This window comes from Bos indicus, chromosome 2, assembly GCF_029378745.1.
Source record: "Bos indicus isolate NIAB-ARS_2022 breed Sahiwal x Tharparkar chromosome 2, NIAB-ARS_B.indTharparkar_mat_pri_1.0, whole genome shotgun sequence".
Lineage (NCBI taxonomy): Eukaryota > Metazoa > Chordata > Mammalia > Artiodactyla > Bovidae > Bos > Bos indicus.
The window spans coordinates 43,540,449-43,559,114 of record NC_091761.1 but is presented as its reverse complement, the minus strand read 5'-3'; the positions used below and the strand labels follow the sequence as shown (position 1 = coordinate 43,559,114).

Below are 18,666 nucleotides of genomic sequence, written 5' to 3'. Positions count from 1 at the left end.
ACTCACTGCCTTGCCTTCATTCACTGCTCAGTTTTCTGCTGCATCCAGATTTCCCTTTTAGTTATGAGCACAGAAGCATTACAGGATGGTGTTAAAAAAAAAAAAAAAGAAGAAGATTGGCATTACCTGGGAGGAAATGCAATTCAAACATTTTGGTTTGGTGAAGTATTTTCTTCTGAACATGAGTACCTTGTACCAAACGTGTCCACGTAAGCCATGGACAGGCTGATCCAGTGACCTTATGATGTGGTTCTTCACTTTCCTGCTTCATGGGTCCTTAGGTTCTAAATAGATTCATCACAACAGTAGCATTTTCAAGGAAATCAGCAAATTTTCCCACATACCTATTTCTTTCAAGGAGTGTCCCCTCAGTATAATGAACAGGAATATGGTACTTCTTGAAAACCCAAACACTGTGAAGACCAGATTCTTTTGCTGAATTCTGATTGAAAGTGCCCTTGATTGTGAAATGAATTGTGTCTCTTTGGAGAGATGTGGTTTTTCCTCTCTGAACAGTCCGTTTATTTTCCCCTGCATTTCCTAGTATGTCTTCATATGTGTGTGCTCCATGTCATTTCCTTTTCCCCATCTGTCTGAAAAGGGGAATTTTCATGGCCAAGTTGCCAAGACCCCTCCCTTTATTAAGTGCTGTGCTGACTCAGTTGGCACCTGCTTAGGAAGAGAATTTACAGGCTCTTCCTTTTTCTTTTTTTCTTTTTGTCTCTTCTCTTAAAATATATATTGGTTTGGTCAAAAAGTTTGTTTGGGTTTTTCCATAAGATGTTCCAGGAAAACCCAAACGAACTTTTTGACCACCCCAATCTTGTATTCTTAACCTGGTCAGCAGTAAATCTCCACTCTCCCTCATCATCATTCCTCTCTGATTTTCTTTACTTGTTGTTATTCTCAGTGAGATGTAAGGAATCAGAAGTCACCCAATTTTAGAGCCTTATGTAGTAACTGTTGCATTGATGGCTCATCCCATCTTTCTCTGAAGCCTCAGCCAGCACTGCATGACCCTACTTAAATAACCTGCTATTGTAGTAACCACCTGTTTATTTGAACTACCCCTCCAAAATGACTTTTATTATTGAAATTCCCCAGTGACTCAGTGGGTAAAGAATCTGCCTGCCATGCAGGAGACACAGGAGACATGTGTTCAGTCCCTGGGTTTGGAAGATCCTCTGGAGAAGGAAATGGCAACCCACTCCAGTATTCTTGCCTGGAGAATCCCATGGACAGAAGAGCCTGGTGGGCTACAGTCCATCGGGTCACAAAGAGTCAGACACGACTGAGCAACGAAGCATGTCAAAAATGTCTTTTATTTTGGGGATAATTTAGGTCAAAACAAGCAGTGGTATTTTTTTAACCGATAACTCAACAGAACCAACTTTTCTCAGTCAACAGTTTTCAGAACTTTTGCCTAATAGCCCTTTCTTAGGGAGGGAAAGGTGACCAGTCCACCTCCCTCACCCACTATTCTCTGCCCTTGCTGGCCCCTGCAGGAATGGAGATTGACACATTATGTATGTGGAAGCACTAAGGAGCTGACACATGAGTTTTGTTAAGGGTCCCTTGTAAATGAATTCCTGTTAGAAACAAGTTTGTATTCAGGCCCATCTTATAAATATTAACAATTTCAGAAAACGACTTGGGGTACACGTGCAGGACTCTGAGAGGCACCTCATGTCTCTGAGCTCTGCTTTCTGAAAACCGATGACCTGGTCAGAATGATCCTGTGTCATGACACATCTTTCCTTTTGAAACTTGACAGTTGTCGGAAAAACTGCAGGATACAGAGAATGAAGCCATGTCTAAGATTGTGGAACTGGAAAAGCAGCTCATGCAGAGGAACAAGGAGCTGGATGTTGTTCGAGTAAGTGTGATGGTGGCAGCTGCCCCAGATGGGCATTGTCGGGAACCAGCTCTGGCTTTAACCCAGTAGACAGAACCCAGATGTGGTCATAGGCTTCCCAGGTGGCACCAGTGGTAAAGAACCTGCCTGCCAATGCAGGAGACATGGGTAACAGTTCCTGGGTTGGAAAGATCCCCAGGAGAAGGAAATGGCAACCCAGTCCATTATTCTTGCCTGGAGAATCCCATGGACAAGGTAGCCTGGTAGGCTACAGTCCACAGGGTTGCAAAGAGTTGCATATGACTGAAGCGACTTAGCATGCTCACGTACATGGTCACGGCAGAGGGATGCCTGGATGTAGCATATTTGCTGGAAGCATTTCAGAGGTGAAACTTGAAAGTAACTCATAGTGAGAGTATGTCTTCATATTTGTGTGCAGTCATATACTAGGGGTTCACTAGTTTCTTATCACAGGTTTTGGGAGCAACAATGTTTTCCCATCTGGACAAGTCTGAGTGGATTCTGTGGATCACCCATTTGGTTGAAAAGAAAAACAGCATGGATTTAATTCATGCCACTTATTTATTTTTATTAGACCTTGAGCTTCTTTGTATTTCTGTGCTTTGCTTCTGCTTGAAACCAGATTTGGTGGTTGCCTTGGAAACAGTGAAATCACAACACAGGCAAGACCTCCTGGCATTTACCAAAAAAGAAAAAGAAAGAAAAAAGGCAAAAGTAAAATCAATCCATTTTATTATCAGATAATCCCAGCTATTTTGTTTGGCTTTAGCATTGTTTTTATTTACAGGTCAGGTATTTATGGGGTACCATCCATGTGTTTGAACATAAAAACACCAAAATGGCTGGAAGGCTTTTAGGCAAATGGCTGGCTTTTATGCCCCCGTTAATGACATGGCATATTTTATGCGATGGTTATCATGTCTACGTGCATTGCTTGATATTCTGACAGGTCCTACAGTTAACTCTAGGAAATTTGTTTTCTGGCACACCATGGAGACAAAGTTGTAGCATATGGACTCAATTCAAGTTCAGACTCTCAGATTATTAATAATAGACAGGGTGTGAAGAATGTTTCCCTGCCTGCTAGAGGTTTGTGGTGAGAGATCACGTGTGTCAGGCCCAGAGAGTGAGTTCCATAAAATCCTTTCACTGGAGCCTCTGTGGGCCCCTTAGAAAAGGAACCAGGACAGCCTTTGAATTAAAAGTCGTGACTTCTTTGTTTTCTGCTAAGAACCTAGACAGAAATAAGTAATTAGTGGAGGGCAGCACTGGACTGTTTTGTTAACTGCATTACCAAAGCGAAAATGTTACAACAATTGCTGTCCTGGACTGAGCTTGGTCAAGGGGGCATTGCGAAGGCCAGAGATATCCATTCAAAACAGTCAGCCCCTGGTTATTCATGAGTGGGTTATTCCATGATTTGCAGATTTTTAATCCCAGTCTGACTTCTATCCAAGTCTGATATAGGGACCTTTTGTCTGCTGTTAGCTGATATGTATCTAGGAGTTACAGTTAAATTTTAACAGAACTAAAAGGAAAACATGCTGTATTATCAGAATACCCTCAGGATATTCCCAAGTCAACTATAAAATTATTTTTGGATTACCTCTGCCCTTTTCCTCTTCACCTGTGGGGAAAACTGACTTAGCTATATTTACTAAAGGAAAGAACTACGTTAACAGTAACAATTGCTAGAACGCATGTATTGCATGCATTACCAGTGAACAGTTGATAACAATGAGACTTGATAGGTTCTGGCCAAATTCCATAGACTTTCTATATATATAAGTATCCTTTTTCTTTCTTCTGCTGCTTTTTTTTTTTTCCATTTTCTTTACCTTCAATTTGCCAATCTAATGGTAATACGTATGGATGTCACGTGAAGACAAACTCTTGACCATGGCCTCTTTTGCAGGAAATCTACAAAGATGCAAATACCCAGGTTCACACATTAAGGAAAATGGTCAAAGAGAAAGAAGAAGCCATTCAAAGACAGTCTACCCTAGAAAAAAAGATTCATGAGCTGGAGAAACAAGGGACCATTAAAATTCAGAAGAAAGGGGATGGGGACATTGCCATACTCCCTGTCGTGGCTTCTGGCACATTGCCCACAGGGTCCGAAGTGGCGGTGGGTAACTTCGTGGGACCAGTAATGGGGGCCCCCTCCTCGGGACCCTTGCCTCCTCCTCCCCCACCACTACCTCTGTCGTCAGATGCACCTGAAGCTGGTAAGAAGCCTTGGCAGGAGAACTGAGGTCGTACTGGGATATTTGTATTTCTTCTTTTACCTACTGTTAATTTATGTCCTCTGTCTGCTCTTGTTTGCATGCTCTTGTATTTATTTTTAAAAACTGTTTACATTTTGAGATTAAAGTTGTAAGTCTTTCATTTCGTATGTTATAGAATACTCCCCATTTGTCACTGAGGACATTTTGTAATCTGGAAAAAAAAAAAGCATTTATCCTTTTCAGTGTTTTGTTTTCAGTTACTTTATGTACACAAGGCATGTTGCAGGAGAAACCATTCCTTTGTTTTAAAAGCCCATTTGTTTCTTTTCTTTTGCCAGTGCAAAATGGCCCAGCAACACCACCTGTACCACCCCCGCCCCCGCCTCCGCCTCCTCCCCCGCCCCCTCCTCCACCTCCTCCCCCGCCCCCTCTCCCAGGTCCTGCAGCTGAGACCCTGCCTGCTCCTCCCTTACCACCCCCACCTCCTCCTTCTGCACCCCCGCTGCCCGGGACGTCTTCACCCACAGTGGTTTTCAACTCAGGATTAGCAGGTAAGAGCACAGAATTAAGAACCAGATACTTAACACGGAGAGTCGATTGTCTTACCTCCAGAGAGTTAGAGGCATTCTTTTCAATTCCAGGTCTCTTCTAAAATCACGTGTTTCCTCTTAATGTAAGACCATTTCCGCTAATACAGCCACTAGAGGGGAAATTGTCACTCAGGGGTGGCATTTTTCTCTCAATAGCCTTTGTTGTGGAAGTTCCAATCTCCTGCTGTCTTCCCACCTTCTCTCTCTCCACCTAGAGAAGGGAAAAGAGACAGGTTACCTTCTTAGGGATCTTTAGGGGCTCAGGAAACAGGACCATCCAAGCTCTGACACGGCATGTGTGCTTCCAGTGCTTACGGCTCTTTTCTTTGAAGGTATTTTCAGTGGCATCTGCGAAAGAGGAAGATGCCTTTCTGTGTAACTGTCTGATGTGGGCTTCCAGGCATTTCTTCTGAGCATTTGAGGACATCACAATTCATTATAGTGAAATTAAGCTTTGAAGGGAAATGTCCCACGAGCAGTATCTTCTTGCCTTGAGATGCTTCCTGTTGATGCACGGGGTGCTCCTGCTGCCAGGACAGGGTGTGGATTTCCTCCCCCATCACAAGTAAGGCCGGGCCGGTGTGGCTTGAGAGAAGGAAAATTGCTCTAATGTCTTGAAATCTTAAGTTCTTATTTTTGACTCATGAAAAGGAATTTTTACTCTTTTCTAAAATACTGCAAGCTGTTTTCCCAGTCAGAGCGTTTTCCCTGCCATTTGGAATTGCTCTGAGCGTTGTGGAGCCATCCCTTTACCACTGGATAGTTCTGCTTCCTCATCCGTTTCAGTCCCTTCGTGAGGTCTCTTATTTCCAATGAACTAGCACTCTAGTGGTCTCATTTCCAAGGCTGCAGTGGTTTTCAGAGCCTTTCGCCCCAAGTCTAAATGATAGTCTTAATTATAGGCGATCTCCTAGCCTCCCTCTCTTAGCCTGCCTGTGCCATCGGCAGCTGGACTGGCCGGTCATTAAGACTAATTCATCCTAGTGACTAAAGCCCTTTTCAACACCAGCAAACCACCCATAACAAACTTGTTCTACATCAAATCTGTGGTGTTTACTTCCACCCCTGTTCATATAAAACTGTCATGCAAGATGCCTGTTCAAAGTCGTGTTGACAGTAAACAAGTGACTTATTTCAACCTTTGAAGATCTTCCTCGTCTGCTGCTTTCTTGTAGAACTTTTATGGCTTCTGAAGGACAAAAGTTAAAGGAGTGTCACAGTGAGACTGTTGGATTTTGAAACACGAGCAAACAGAAAACCTCTTAAGGAACCGCAGGAGTCTATTCCATCAACAGGCTGTTTTCAGTGCTGTTGTGGAAGCTTGTCGTTGTCGTGCGCACCCAGGCCCGGGGATGAGTGCACCAGGAGCGCTCACCGTGAGATGTGTCACCCCGGCGTCGCTCCTTTGGTTCTGCTTCTTTCTCTCTGGCAGAACCTAATGTGCATACACCCTCCACTTCCATTCACCTGGGCTCCGACTTGTACCTCTGAACTGCCATGGCCGAGAGAAGAGCCAAGAGGCTGAGGTGCGCAGGTCCAGGGCTCCCTGCTGAATGAGTCTTGGCCTCTCAGGTTAAATGTTTTGCCTGGGTTCTTCCTCCTGCCTCGTCTTTGCAATTTGTTGGCTCTGTTGATTTGCCTCAGTTTTACAGTGAGACTCTGTGTTCAGCTGATCATTCACGGCTCCTGCCAGGGTTGCTGCATTTGGAGGTTGTCCCCTTCTTGTGCAGTTTGAAGGACTGGATGTGGGACTGAAGAAACTCCTCTTTAGTGCCATGAGCATCCACTAAACAGCTATAAGATGTTCTGTTTATCAAGACGTAAGGATTATGAGATCCTTATGAGTCTTTGATAGCTTGGGATCAGGCAGTTTCTACAAGGCCTTTAATCTCTTTTCATTACTCGGCCTTAATTTGACCATTAATACTTAGTGGTTGTAGCCCATTTTGTGGGCTGCTTTGGGCTACTGGCCGCTTTGCCATTGTGTTCAGTAACACACTCTTTCTGAAACCAGGAGGTCAGACAGAATCAGGATGTCCCCGTAGAGCTAAGAGACAGCTGAGATGCCTCGCCAAGGACTCCCAGGAAGCCAGAGACCTGTGACATCATTAGGCTCCTGGATCTACAGGCAACTGGATGTCTTAGTTCTTCAGTAGGCAATCAGCAAATATGTTCTTGGCGACCAAGTCAGGGGACCAGGAGGAGGTCCCTAAGTTTATCTTGTTGATTTTTCTTTGCATTTTATAGAGAAAGTATTATTAGTGTGAAGCATGCATTCAAAGTGTAAGGCATGGCTCCTGAAATCGGTTGGATCAATCTGGTTCCTGTTTCTCGGTCAGATCATTGATGACAGGCCCTTGGGTAGTCTGTAACCTTTGCTGTCTCTTTGGAAGAATGTGTTTTCGAACTTCACAATGAGAATTGGGAATTCAGCTGATTATTTTTTTTGTTAAAAAAAATTGTTAAGATCTTATGGAATACCTGGTACCAGGTCAATATGGATGTTTGGGACCACTGTAATGAAATCATCTTTTCCTCTCTTCTAAAAAAGAATTGTTAAAAAAAAAAAAAATAGTAAGGGTGTCTTTAAGGCAGGCCTGAATGGAAATGAATTTTTGGCTCTGCGCTGCCTGGTGAAATGTGTCCCAGAAGTGTGGAATTCTCTGCTAAGAGTATGTGAACTGCTGAGCCGCTGGATGCTAACCATATCTAATTTTTTTTTCTGTATTTTCTTTGTTCTCTCTGCTTCCACAAAAGACGGGCCCATCAAGCTTTTCTGTAGGTTGCTCCTCCCTGAGTGTGTTGAGTGTCTGCCATGTGTCCCCGTGGGTCACACTGTGCCGTGACATCCCCCCATCTCCCATTGAGCCATTGCATTTGCTCTGTGTCCGTGGGGAGGCGCGGTGCTGGCTGGCAGTTGTGGTTCCAGGGCTACCCGTGTTTTAGTTGAACCTGTAAAAGAGGTTATGGCCCATTAGGCAGACATCCTGGACTTCAGGCACCATGTTCCTTTCTCCTTGGACAGAGGACTGTTTTCTAGTTTTATTTTCATAGTTGGATCTCAGGGCCTCAACTCCGGAAGGGTTTTAGATTTATCCTGAGGGAGAGAAACAAGCTCCTCCCCAGAAGAAGGGCAAGCTGGGTGCTGGGCATCCCCTCCACCTGGGGCCCAACTGTCTCCACAGAAAACCACCACTCCCCACCCCACCCCTAACACACAGCCACTTTCTAGAGGCAGAACACTGGGAGCACGATGCACATGGTCACCTAATGACCCCTCCTCTGCTAACCTCATCCCCCTTCCCCAACTCCTCAGGGTCTCTTTCTGAAGAGAACATTTTTTTCGCCTGTGCTCTGATCTCAGGCTTATTCCTAATCTTGCTGAAAGAGATAGAAGTGGGATGGCTGCCCATGGAGTGACTTGTAGGGAGTGTCCTGTGGCCTGGAGGGATGATGGGAACAGGTGATGCTGACCTGGCCGCCTCAGGTTATGACAGGAAGGTGCAACCTGCCCCCCAACCCCTACCTCTTCTCCCTGAACTTTGTTGAGGCGCCAGACTAGAGGAAGTGCTGGTCCTTCGTCCCCTGGCAGACATGGTTCTTCCTGGGCAGCACTGACAAACACGGTCAGCAGCAGGCAGTGGGGGCTAAGGTGTCGCATCTGGGGGTGGACGGCCTGGTTGGCGAAAGCTGTGTTTCTGTGTCCCTGCATGCTTCTGTGTGGATCTGTCAGATGACATTCCTGCTGTTTCCGTGGCCTTCGTAACTCTGGAGGAACGAGAGGCACTGTCTGTCCCCCTTATTGCAGTCAGGCGGGCAGCCAGGTAAAAGCCCACTTGTGTGTTACGTTTCTTTTATTCTGCACTGACTGAACTTCTTCTTCTCCCTCTCTTCCCACGTAGTGTGGTGTGCATCCTGAGACAGACTTGGAAGGTGAATATTCATAGCTAGTTGGTTTAGGAAGACGTCTTTATGTTCTGCAGTTAATTTATGGACTTTTTAGTGGATTATCTTTTTGAGCTTATTTCCCCAAAGTAAGAGGAGTTAGCACCCCTCCGCCCCCATCCCCTCAGAGATAGAACCCTTTCTATTAAGAGGTTTCCAGTGTTTTTGATGAGTGCATTCTTACCTTCTAGTTGCAGGTAGCTGACTCCTGGGGAGACGTTGCTCCTTGAAAGAGGGGGCAGAGACTGCAGCCCTTTTCACAAAAGCAACGCAAACCCCCATTTCTAAGTACCCTTTTTGTCTTCTTACACATTTTCTGTTTGTGGACTTGCACAGCCCTTAGTCTGTTTGGAATAACTCAGCAGCCAGTATAATCCCTTTGGAATCATCCGTAGGGTTGTGTTGCTGTGGCTGAAAGGCAGCCTTCTGGACCTTTCATTCCTGGTGGTTTAGGCAGATACTATCTGCAGCCTCTGATCATCACTGAAGATTTTTCTTTTTTTTAAATAAATGTTCAAGAGCCAGAAATTTAGGATGTCAAAATTACACTCAACGTTCATGCATGTCAAACCAAGTGACACAGGGTATTTGCCCTCTCTGCTATCAAATAACATGAAGAATAATTTTTACTCCCCGACACTTTGTGCTAAGCATTGTCTTGACACTGTGACTATTTCAGCCATCCAGTTGCCTACGTTAAAACAATAAATACAAGTAAAAAGCCCAGGGTTTAGGCCTCTTTAGCACGCTCTTGTATCAGTCAGCCAAATGAAGACCTCAGGTTGCTCTGCCCAAAGCGTTGTATGACATTTTCCATTTTAAAAACATCTGGCCACCTCTTGCCAGTCTTCCTCCAGGGTTAGAGTGTCATCTGCAAGGACTGTTGTCTGATTGTTCTCAAGGGTCTTGGTGGAATCTTCATTGCATTCTCTTTGACCTCTGTAGCTGTGAAAATTAAGAAGCCAATCAAGACGAAATTCAGAATGCCAGTTTTTAACTGGGTTGCCCTGAAGCCAAACCAGATCAATGGCACAGTCTTCAACGAAATTGATGACGAACGAATTCTGGAGGTATCTTTCTCATTGGTTAGAAACAAGGGACCTTCTCTGTGCAGCAAAGCCAGGATGGGTGCTGTGTTAACCGGAACATTTAAAAAAGCTAGTGTTTTAAGTGTCTCGATATAAGAGAAGAAAAGGAGAATAAAATTGAATGCTCTTTTATAAGGTGGTTCTAAAACTGTGTTTAACAAGTGACATTAAAATGGAATAGTTTTGAACATATTCACTGTATGTGACAAGAGACACAATCTCTGCCCTTAATTTATAAAAGGGCATAAAAACCTTTTATTGAACTGTAAATAAAAAAGGACTCAATAATCACACCCACTAGTTGGTTTGGTGGATAGCTTTGGTCTGTGCTGGCCATCCCTACAAGCCAGTAATTGAAAGGCAGTTGAATTAACTGGTTGGAATCAGTTGTCCAAATAGTGAAATAGAGTTAAGCCATGGCCAAAAACAAGTTTTATACTTGGTAGAAAAAGTAACCCTTTTGATGCTTAAGAGACTCTCCAAATTGTGGCTTCCTGACTTCGTTTTTAAGTATAATCTAATTTGCTTATCCCTCTCCACCCCAGGATTTAAATGTGGATGAATTTGAGGAAATATTTAAGACAAAAGCCCAAGGTCCTGCCATTGATCTTTCTTCAAGCAAACAGAAGATAACACAGAAAGGATCGAATAAAGTGACATTACTAGAAGCAAATAGGGCTAAAAATCTTGCCATCACTTTAAGGAAAGCTGGAAAGACTGCTGAAGAGATATGTAAAGCTATTCATGTGTAAGTTCAGGGCATTCAGGAGGATTATATCCTAGTAAATTTAGGATAAAATGATGGACCAGAAATGGCCCATGGGGGTGCCGTATTAGAATGAGTAGTTGTCTTATAAGAACAACAATTGGATCGTGACATCATTTATTATCTTGGTCTGCTGTCTTATATATGCCGACAGCAACACTTACATAAAAGGAAAGTTGAGGGAAGTATTGCAGATGATAAGAAAAGGGAGAAAATGTCACTTTCTGTGGAGTATCTGAATTTTATCCAGATTTGCTGAGTATAAATTTGATGGCATTTGTGGAATGATTCAACTCAATGCCAGATGCAAATAGGATACAGATGCATATTTTAATTCATAACAATAGGAATGTGATTCCTGTTGCTGCTTAGCACTTTCCGAACATTTTAAACCAAGTTTAGTTCTTTTTTTCTTTTTTTAAATCCGTGAACTGCAGAGATGGCATTGGTTTTATTTACTCTTCTGTGAGAAGAATCTTTCTACTCTTTCACTTGTGGTAACTTTCAAATATAATAAGGATGTTATTAGATGTTTTAGGAACTAATTTGTCATTGATGTTCTGTAAATTTTGATCAGAGATTCTGTTTTGATTTCTGGTGCTGAAAGCTAATATGCATTATGGTTTTTAATCTATATTTATTTTGCTTGTCATGATTAAATGTAATTCTGTTGTTTTGCTGAACAGAGTTTGTCCAGAGAATAAAACAGAGGTTGTAGCACATACTTCTTTAGTTCACATTGAGCATATGTCCACAAAGAGCTGGTATTCTTTAAACGGATGTAAGCATTTAAGCAAAACATCCATTTATTATAGGCATTTGGATGCATTTTTCCTAAACACAAGGAAAAATATCCCAGACTTGCTGATCTAATTGAAATCGTTTACAGAGTTCATCAGATATTCTGTAATCGTGCGTATAATTTGTATCTCTTTAATTAGTAGGATTTCACATGCCTAAAAAAGGTCCTTGAACCACTTAACCACCAGACGTTCAGCCTTCCTTCTGCTTTTTCCTACTGCCATTTATTGCTGGTTTCCAGAGGCTTGGGCTACTGATAGCCTGAAAACTGAGTGTGGCGGTCGTGGTCCAGGTTTCCAGGAAGGACCAGTGAAGGTCCCTGATGCACAGTCAGGAGCCAGCTCCCGGGGGCATGTGCACGTCTGTAGACATCAGCCTGCTGTAAACATCAGCTCATCCATGAGCTGGACCAGATGGGAAGGAGGTTCTCTCTCTAACACTGGCATGTCCACTTCTGTCTTCAGATTTGACTTGAAGACCTTGCCTGTAGACTTTGTAGAATGTTTGATGAGGTTCTTGCCAACTGAGAATGAGGTGAAAGTGCTTCGGCTCTATGAGCGGGAACGGAAGCCCCTGGAAAACCTGTCGGATGAAGACCGGTTCATGATGCAGTTTAGTAAAATTGAGAGGCTCATGCAGAAGATGACCATCATGGCCTTCATCGGGAACTTCACTGAAAGCATTCAGATGCTGACTCCTGTGAGTGGCCCGGCTCTGGCGAGGGCATGGAGGGGTACAAAGAGAGAGAATTTTTTGTTGTTTTCTTTTATGGTTCTCGCAGAATTGCACTTCATGTCATGGACTCTAAGATGCTTTCCCAGAACTTTCAAGATGGCATTTTTATTTTCGCCATCTTTTTCTCCCTGTATATGCCAAGTAAATTTTGAAAACAGTGAATTTCCCTATTCCATGTGGCTGTTCCCCCCAGAGAATGCCATTTCCTGTGTCTGCAAATGTCCTTTGGATTTTAAATGACACTTCAATACAGAGAACAAGGAAAATCATTTTCTCAAATTTGGTTCCCTCCTCAAAGTACCAGTCCTCTGGCTGGGGTTAGCAAGATTGAAAATGTAACTTCATTTCTAAAAATGATCTCATATCTTTAGTGAACAGGCTTATTGGCTTTCATTGGAAGCATTAAATTTGCCATGGGAGTCTTCTTCCTTGGAAGTTTGTTACAATACACTGTGGTGATGTAGAAATAATAGCCAGCCATCTCTTATTCCTTTGTGTTAAGCTGGTAGAGGCTTACGAATATCATAAATAGTTCTTTCCCAGTTCTGTTTCTAAATAAATGTTTGTTAATTGCTGATTATAGTAGCATGTATTCTGAGAATTTTTGCACAGTGATGGTATTTCTTTGCTATTTTGTTGTGTTCTTGTTCTTGGCTAGCTCCATTGATTTAAAAATATGAATTGTATTACATGATTACAGATGGTGGGCAAGGAATTGAATTCTATTGAAAGACACTGTTGACTCCTAACTCTTAAGTCTCATTGCTTACAGATTTTATGATAATCATAATGCTTCCTATTTAGAGAAGAGCTTACATGTGATGCTATAGTTATTTAAGACCTAGCAGGACAACTTAAATTTGTTATGTTTAGGAAAAAATAGAATCTCAGCATTAAGGCTCTAAGTTCTAAATGAAGGCCTATTTTCTTCTGTGTTAATTTTTAGTTTTCAGTTAGAGTTCCCCATTTTTAACGTGTCTTTCCCCCCGCCCTTCTTCTTTCCTTTGACTTGGAATCTAGCAACTGCACTCAATTATAGCAGCATCTGTCTCAATAAAGTCGTCCCAAAAACTCAAGAAAATCCTGGAGGCAAGTGAAGTTTTCCTTTCATGTATTATGCACGTATGGAAGAGCTGACTTGTCAGTTGCATTCCTCGGCTGGGGAATGCCTGAGATGCTATCCTGATGGGCTAATCTTTTCTCTTGTTCTTTACAGATCATCTTGGCCCTTGGAAACTATATGAATAGCAGTAAACGAGGAGCAGTTTATGGATTTAAACTTCAGAGTTTAGATCTGGTGAGTGGGATAAAAGAAATACAAGAGTTATATGAGAGATGAAACAGCTGGCAAAGATTAAACCCTGGAGCAGAGAGGTTCTGCTCCGGGAAGTGGGGTGGGATATTTTGATGAAGATTCTCTGCTAGTGGGAGGATCAGTTGGTACAAATTTTCTGAAACACCATTTGGCAGCAGGCACTTCAAACGAATAATACCTTGTGACTCAGTATTTCCATTTTTAGGACTCCTTCCTCAGGAGTCAGAAGTATGGATTCTGTTATTTTATTTATAATTGCAAACAATTAGCAACAATGTAATGGAGAAGGCAATGGCACCCCACTCCAGTACTCGTGCCTGGAAAATCCCATGGACGGAGGAGCCTGGTGGGCTACAGTCCACGGAGTCACTAAGAGTCGGACATGACTGAGCGACTTCACTTCACTTTTTGCTTTCATGCATTGGAGAAGGAAATGGCAACCCACTCCAGTGTTCTTGCCTGGAGAATCCCAGGGACGGGGGACCCTGGTGGGCTGCCGTCTATGGGGTCACACAGAGTGGGACACGACTGAAGCGATTTAGCAGCAGCAGCAGCAACAATGTAAAGATTGGAAATGATTAAATATGCTGTAATAATAGTTGATCCAATGAGCTCTCCTTCAAGTGTAAGAATATTTGTGAAGAGTTTTCAAAGGAATAGATAATTTGGTGTTTGGGAAAGAAAGTATAAGTTGTCTATACAGTTTGATTTTTAACTAAGTAAAATACGGAAGGAAAAACCGAATGGAAGTAGGTCAGGTATTAACAGAGAGGTTGAATGGAATTAGGAAATTCTTTAGAGCTTCTTATTTTTATTTTTCTATGTTGTCTAAAAAAAAAAAAAAAATTTTTTTTTCCCTTCTTGGATGGAGAAGGGTGCTCTGCTTTTCAGTCACCTGACTTGTGTGAATAGCACTAGAGAAAATGCTCTGTGGAGCCCTGTCGCCCAGGCTGTATCAGTTCAGTTCAGTCGCTCAGTCGTGTCTGACTCTTTGCGACCCCATGAATCGCAGCACACCAGGCCTCCCTGTCCATCACCAGCTCCTGGAGTTCACTCAGACTCGCGTCCATCGAGTCAGTGATGCCATCCAGCCATCTCATCCTCTGTCGTCCCCTTCTCCTCCTGCCCCCAATCCCTCCCAGCATCAGGGTCTTTTCCAATGAGTCAACTCTTTGCATGAGGTGGCCAAAGTACTGGAGTTTCAGCTTTAGCATCATTCCTTCCAAAGAAATCCCAGGGCTGATCTCCTTCAGAATGGACTGGTTGAATCTCCTTGCAGTCCAAGGGACTCGCAAGAGTCTTTTCCAACACCACAGTTCAAAAGCATCAATTCTTCGGCGCTCAGCCTTCTTCACAGTCCAACTCTCACATCCAGGCTGTATGGGGTACTGTGATTTCACAGGAGCCTACGGGGCAGCGGGTGGAGTCCCTGACCTGGGGCTATGCGGTTATTTGATAGGGAGTGTGTATTAAATCTCAGTTCTGGCCCCTAGGAGGCCATGGTCCAGTAAGCACGTCTGCTTTGGGTTGGTAAATAAAAGCGGCCAAGTGGGATGTGAGGACTGTGGGGAAAGGGCCTCTGCCTGCCAGGGCGCACCTGTACTCACCTGCCAGTTCCAGCCTGAATCCCACTCTGGCCTTCACTTGGGGAGCAGAGCCTGGAGTCTTGCTGCTTAAGCGGCAGGGAGGCGGTGGGGTGGATGGGGACGAGGAGTTCCGGTGAGGAGAGAAACGTGAACGGCTCTCATGCTTAGAGTCGTCTCTGAGGTTTGGTGTATCCCCTGGTCAGGAAGTCCTCTTGTCACTTAATAATCCAGGGCTGGTTCACGTGAGAACCAAGCTGACTCTCCTGTGGGGGTGTTTTCCATCTCCTCTGGGGCTCTTGTGCTCACGTGTTTATTCTGAGGGGGAGAACGTCATCTTTACTCTAACCCGTGTCCCTTCTGGTTTTCAGCTCTTAGATACAAAGTCAACGGACCGAAAGCAAACGCTTCTGCACTATATATCCAATGTCGTAAAAGAAAAATATCAACAAGTGTCCCTCTTTTATAATGAGCTTCATTATGTGGAGAAAGCTGCCGCAGGTACTCAATTTCAGCTTTTAACATTACTGTTGGGTGTAAATGCCTTGAGTCATGGGGGAACCATTCCCTGTGTAAATAGCACCTTCTATGAAGGTGAGGCTAAAATATCAGAGGCTCTGAGCTGAAACGCATGGGCTGTGGTGCTGCCCATTCCTGGGATCAATAACAAACATGGACATGAAGGGGACCTTAGTGTCCTTTTGATAAAGATCCAGGTCTTTTGGGCTCATGTGACTTCCCTCTTCCATCTGTTGCTCTTTTTATTCTGTTGCTGTAATTTTCTTTTTTTTCACTTTTTGGCCATGCCTCTCAGCATGTGGGATCTTAGTTCCCCGACTAGGGATCAAACCTGTGCCCCTCTGCACTGGAAGCATGGAGTCTTAACCACTGGACCACCAGGGAAGTCCCTGTTGCTGTTATTTGAAATAAGAGAATGAGAATCTAAGATTCCTGCCCGCCCCCCCCCACAGATTCTTTAATTAGATTTTGTGCCCTCCTACTTGCTCAGGTGTGGCAGTTCTAAACTTTTGTGTTTAGCCTGAATTATCAGTAGTACTTGTTGTTGCTTTGCTGTGACAATTGGGAATTTTTTTGTATAAATCACCAGTGACCCTGAGATTATGGCTCTGTACTAGATAATAGTATCCTTATGTTTCAAATGAGAAAACTTGACATTTTATATAGATTAAATGTCTTGCCCAAGGATACATGGCTAGAAAGTGATAGAAACACAACTTGAGGAGCTCCCCTGGTGGTCTAGTGGTTTAAGAAGCTGCCTGCCCATGCATAAGACATGGGTTTGATCCCTGGTCCAGGAAGATCCCACAAGCCATGGCACAATGAGGCCCATGTGCCACAGCTACTGAGCCTGTGCTCCGCAACAGGGGAAGTCAGCGCAGCAATAAATAAATAATAATAATTTAAAAACAAAAGGAACTTGAACTCGGGTTGTCTTCTCATATGCATTTCTCTTCTGATGGAGTCATTTTCTTCCTTTTCAAGTTTTCCTTTGTCTAAATTAAGGGGTTTTAGCATCACAATTCTAATTAAGAAAAAACAAGTTTAAAAATTTCCTGTAGCTCATTTTGGCCCAAATGAGATTCCCCTAAAGTGTCATTTCAAAAAACCCAATGGGGGAGATTGGGGAGATTGAGGTGCTCTCTGACAGACTTATTTTCTGTGTTCTCATACTGGGGCCCACGTGGATTCCTTTATTTATTTTTTTACTGTGGTAGAAGTCATATAATATAAAAAAATACCATTTAACTATATTCACTCATGCAATCCAGGGGCACTGTTCAGTGTGAATGTGTAAGTACATTCACTTTGCTGTGAAGCTCTCACCATGATCCATCTCCTGAATTTTTCACTTTGCTAGACTGAATCTCTGTCCCCATTAAACACTAACTGCCCATCCTTTGTCCCCTCCCCACCCCACCCCCAACCCCTGGCCTCTACTAATGTACTTTCTGACTCTATGAATTTGACTATTCTAGATATCTCGTATAAAATGGAATTAAACAGTACTTGTCTGCACCTAATGTACATTGGAATGCCTTTTTAAGTTTCATATGTGACAGATTCTTTATCCCGCCCCTCGTTTATTCATTCACTCCTTCCTTTCTCCAGTAAGCTTTTTTGAGTTCCTGCTTTGTACTTGGCACTGGCCTAAGCACTGGGGAGTCAGAGATGAATAACACAGTGTGGGTCTAGCTAGGGAAAAACATGCTACTTTGTTCTATAATTCCTCCCTGTGCAGAGCTGAGTCAGGGAATGGGGAGCGGGAGGTGGGGCTCAGACCTCCTGCAGGAGACTGCAGGGGTGAACCCACCCTGGGAGAATGGCTACACTGCAGATGGAAAGATTCCTGTTCATAATCCCTTCTGAAGCACTGCTCATAATCCCTTCTGAAACGCGGAAGGGTTGTTTAGCGAAAAGAAGCTGTTCCAGGTTGCCTTGGGTCCTGGTGATCAGGACAACTGAAATTCAGTAGGTGAAATGCTGCCCCCTGCTGGAGAGTCATAGAAATGCAGAAGAGTTCAACACAGGTTAAGCTCTTGGGCCAGTCAGTTAAGGAACCTCTGAGGCTATAGGCTAAGCAATAGGTTATCATGTCCAGTAAGAGGAGTGGAATAGTTGGAAACAAACACAGGATTTGGGGTCCATATTTGTTATCCAAGCTTCATCTCTGCCACCTCCTAGCTTGTGACCTAAGGAAGCCCATGTAACTTCTTTGTGCTGCTTTTCCTTGTCAGCAACGTGGGCTAACGGTACAAATGAATTAGTGCATATAAGGGATTTACTGCAGTGCTTGATGGTGAGTACTTAGTAAATTACTCCTATTGAAGCATCTCTTCACTGAAGACTGGAAACCAGATCCCAGGCTCTTGCATAACCCTGGTAGCCCACTGAGAAGTTGGCTTCCCAGTGAGAACTCACCGTGGCTTTGACCTTTCCCATTGAAGTCATGGGGACCTTGCTTTCTCTACTCAGTGTCCCTCGAGAATGTTTTACTGGACGTCAAGGAGCTGCAGAGGGGCATGGACTTGACCAAGAGGGAGTACACCATGCATGACCACAACACGCTGTTGAAGGAGTTCATCTTCAACAACGAGGGGAAGCTGAAGAAGCTGCAGGACGATGCCAAGATTGCCCAGGTCAGTGCCGGTGTCCCTGACCTCCATGAAGAAGAAGGAATCGGATTCCGTAAAGCCACCTGGGGTCCTGTCCTGACTAGGGGGGCTAAATTCCCCTCTGCTGAGGATAGATACCCTATGTAACTATGCTAAGCAGGGATAGGGTCTTTCTGCATTTGTACCTGGAGATGTCCCTGTCCTGCTCATTGTCCTCTTCTAATTTGAGGTCTTCACCCTTTTTTCTTGAGGCCCACCCCCGCTTCCCTTCCATTCCTAGGCTCCCTTTACCATGAGTCCTGTATTCAGTTCACCTCAACCAACACACGTCTGGCCTGTGCTCGGCAGGGCAGTGTTCGCAGTGTGTTGGGTTTCTGTGGGACTTGACCTTGAAATCTTTCGCCACACTGGGGGTCAAGTTACATACTTGAGAAGCAGCCAGAATGGACTGTACACCATCACAGAAAGGGAAGGCTGTGTCAAGGGAACACAGGAAGCAGACGTATTGGGCTGGCTCCCGTGTGAGTCTGGCTGCCTTGTGTCCCAGGAGGATTCGGGCAAAGACGAGTGTCCTGGCTGTGGAAGCAGTGAGCTGGAGTCTGACC

At 43.9% G+C, this 18,666-nt stretch overlaps 1 protein-coding gene across 6 annotated transcripts in view; it reads left to right on the top strand.

Annotated features, from left to right (window-relative positions):
- The window catches only part of FMNL2 (formin like 2), a 332,468-nt gene that overhangs the window by 302,474 nt on the left and 11,328 nt on the right, over positions 1-18,666 (top strand). For all 6 annotated transcript variants that reach the window (XM_070799509.1, XM_070799474.1, XM_070799495.1 and 3 more), the window contains 10 exons: positions 1,775-1,876; positions 3,792-4,104; positions 4,443-4,655; positions 9,585-9,709; positions 10,273-10,475; positions 11,759-11,993; positions 13,050-13,118; positions 13,246-13,326; positions 15,299-15,428; positions 17,922-18,085. In XM_070799509.1, the coding sequence (XP_070655610.1) occupies positions 1,775-1,876; positions 3,792-4,104; positions 4,443-4,655; positions 9,585-9,709; positions 10,273-10,475; positions 11,759-11,993; positions 13,050-13,118; positions 13,246-13,326; positions 15,299-15,428; positions 17,922-18,085 (1,635 nt within the window). The remainder of the gene's footprint in view (positions 1-1,774; positions 1,877-3,791; positions 4,105-4,442; positions 4,656-9,584; positions 9,710-10,272; positions 10,476-11,758; positions 11,994-13,049; positions 13,119-13,245; positions 13,327-15,298; positions 15,429-17,921; positions 18,086-18,666) is intronic.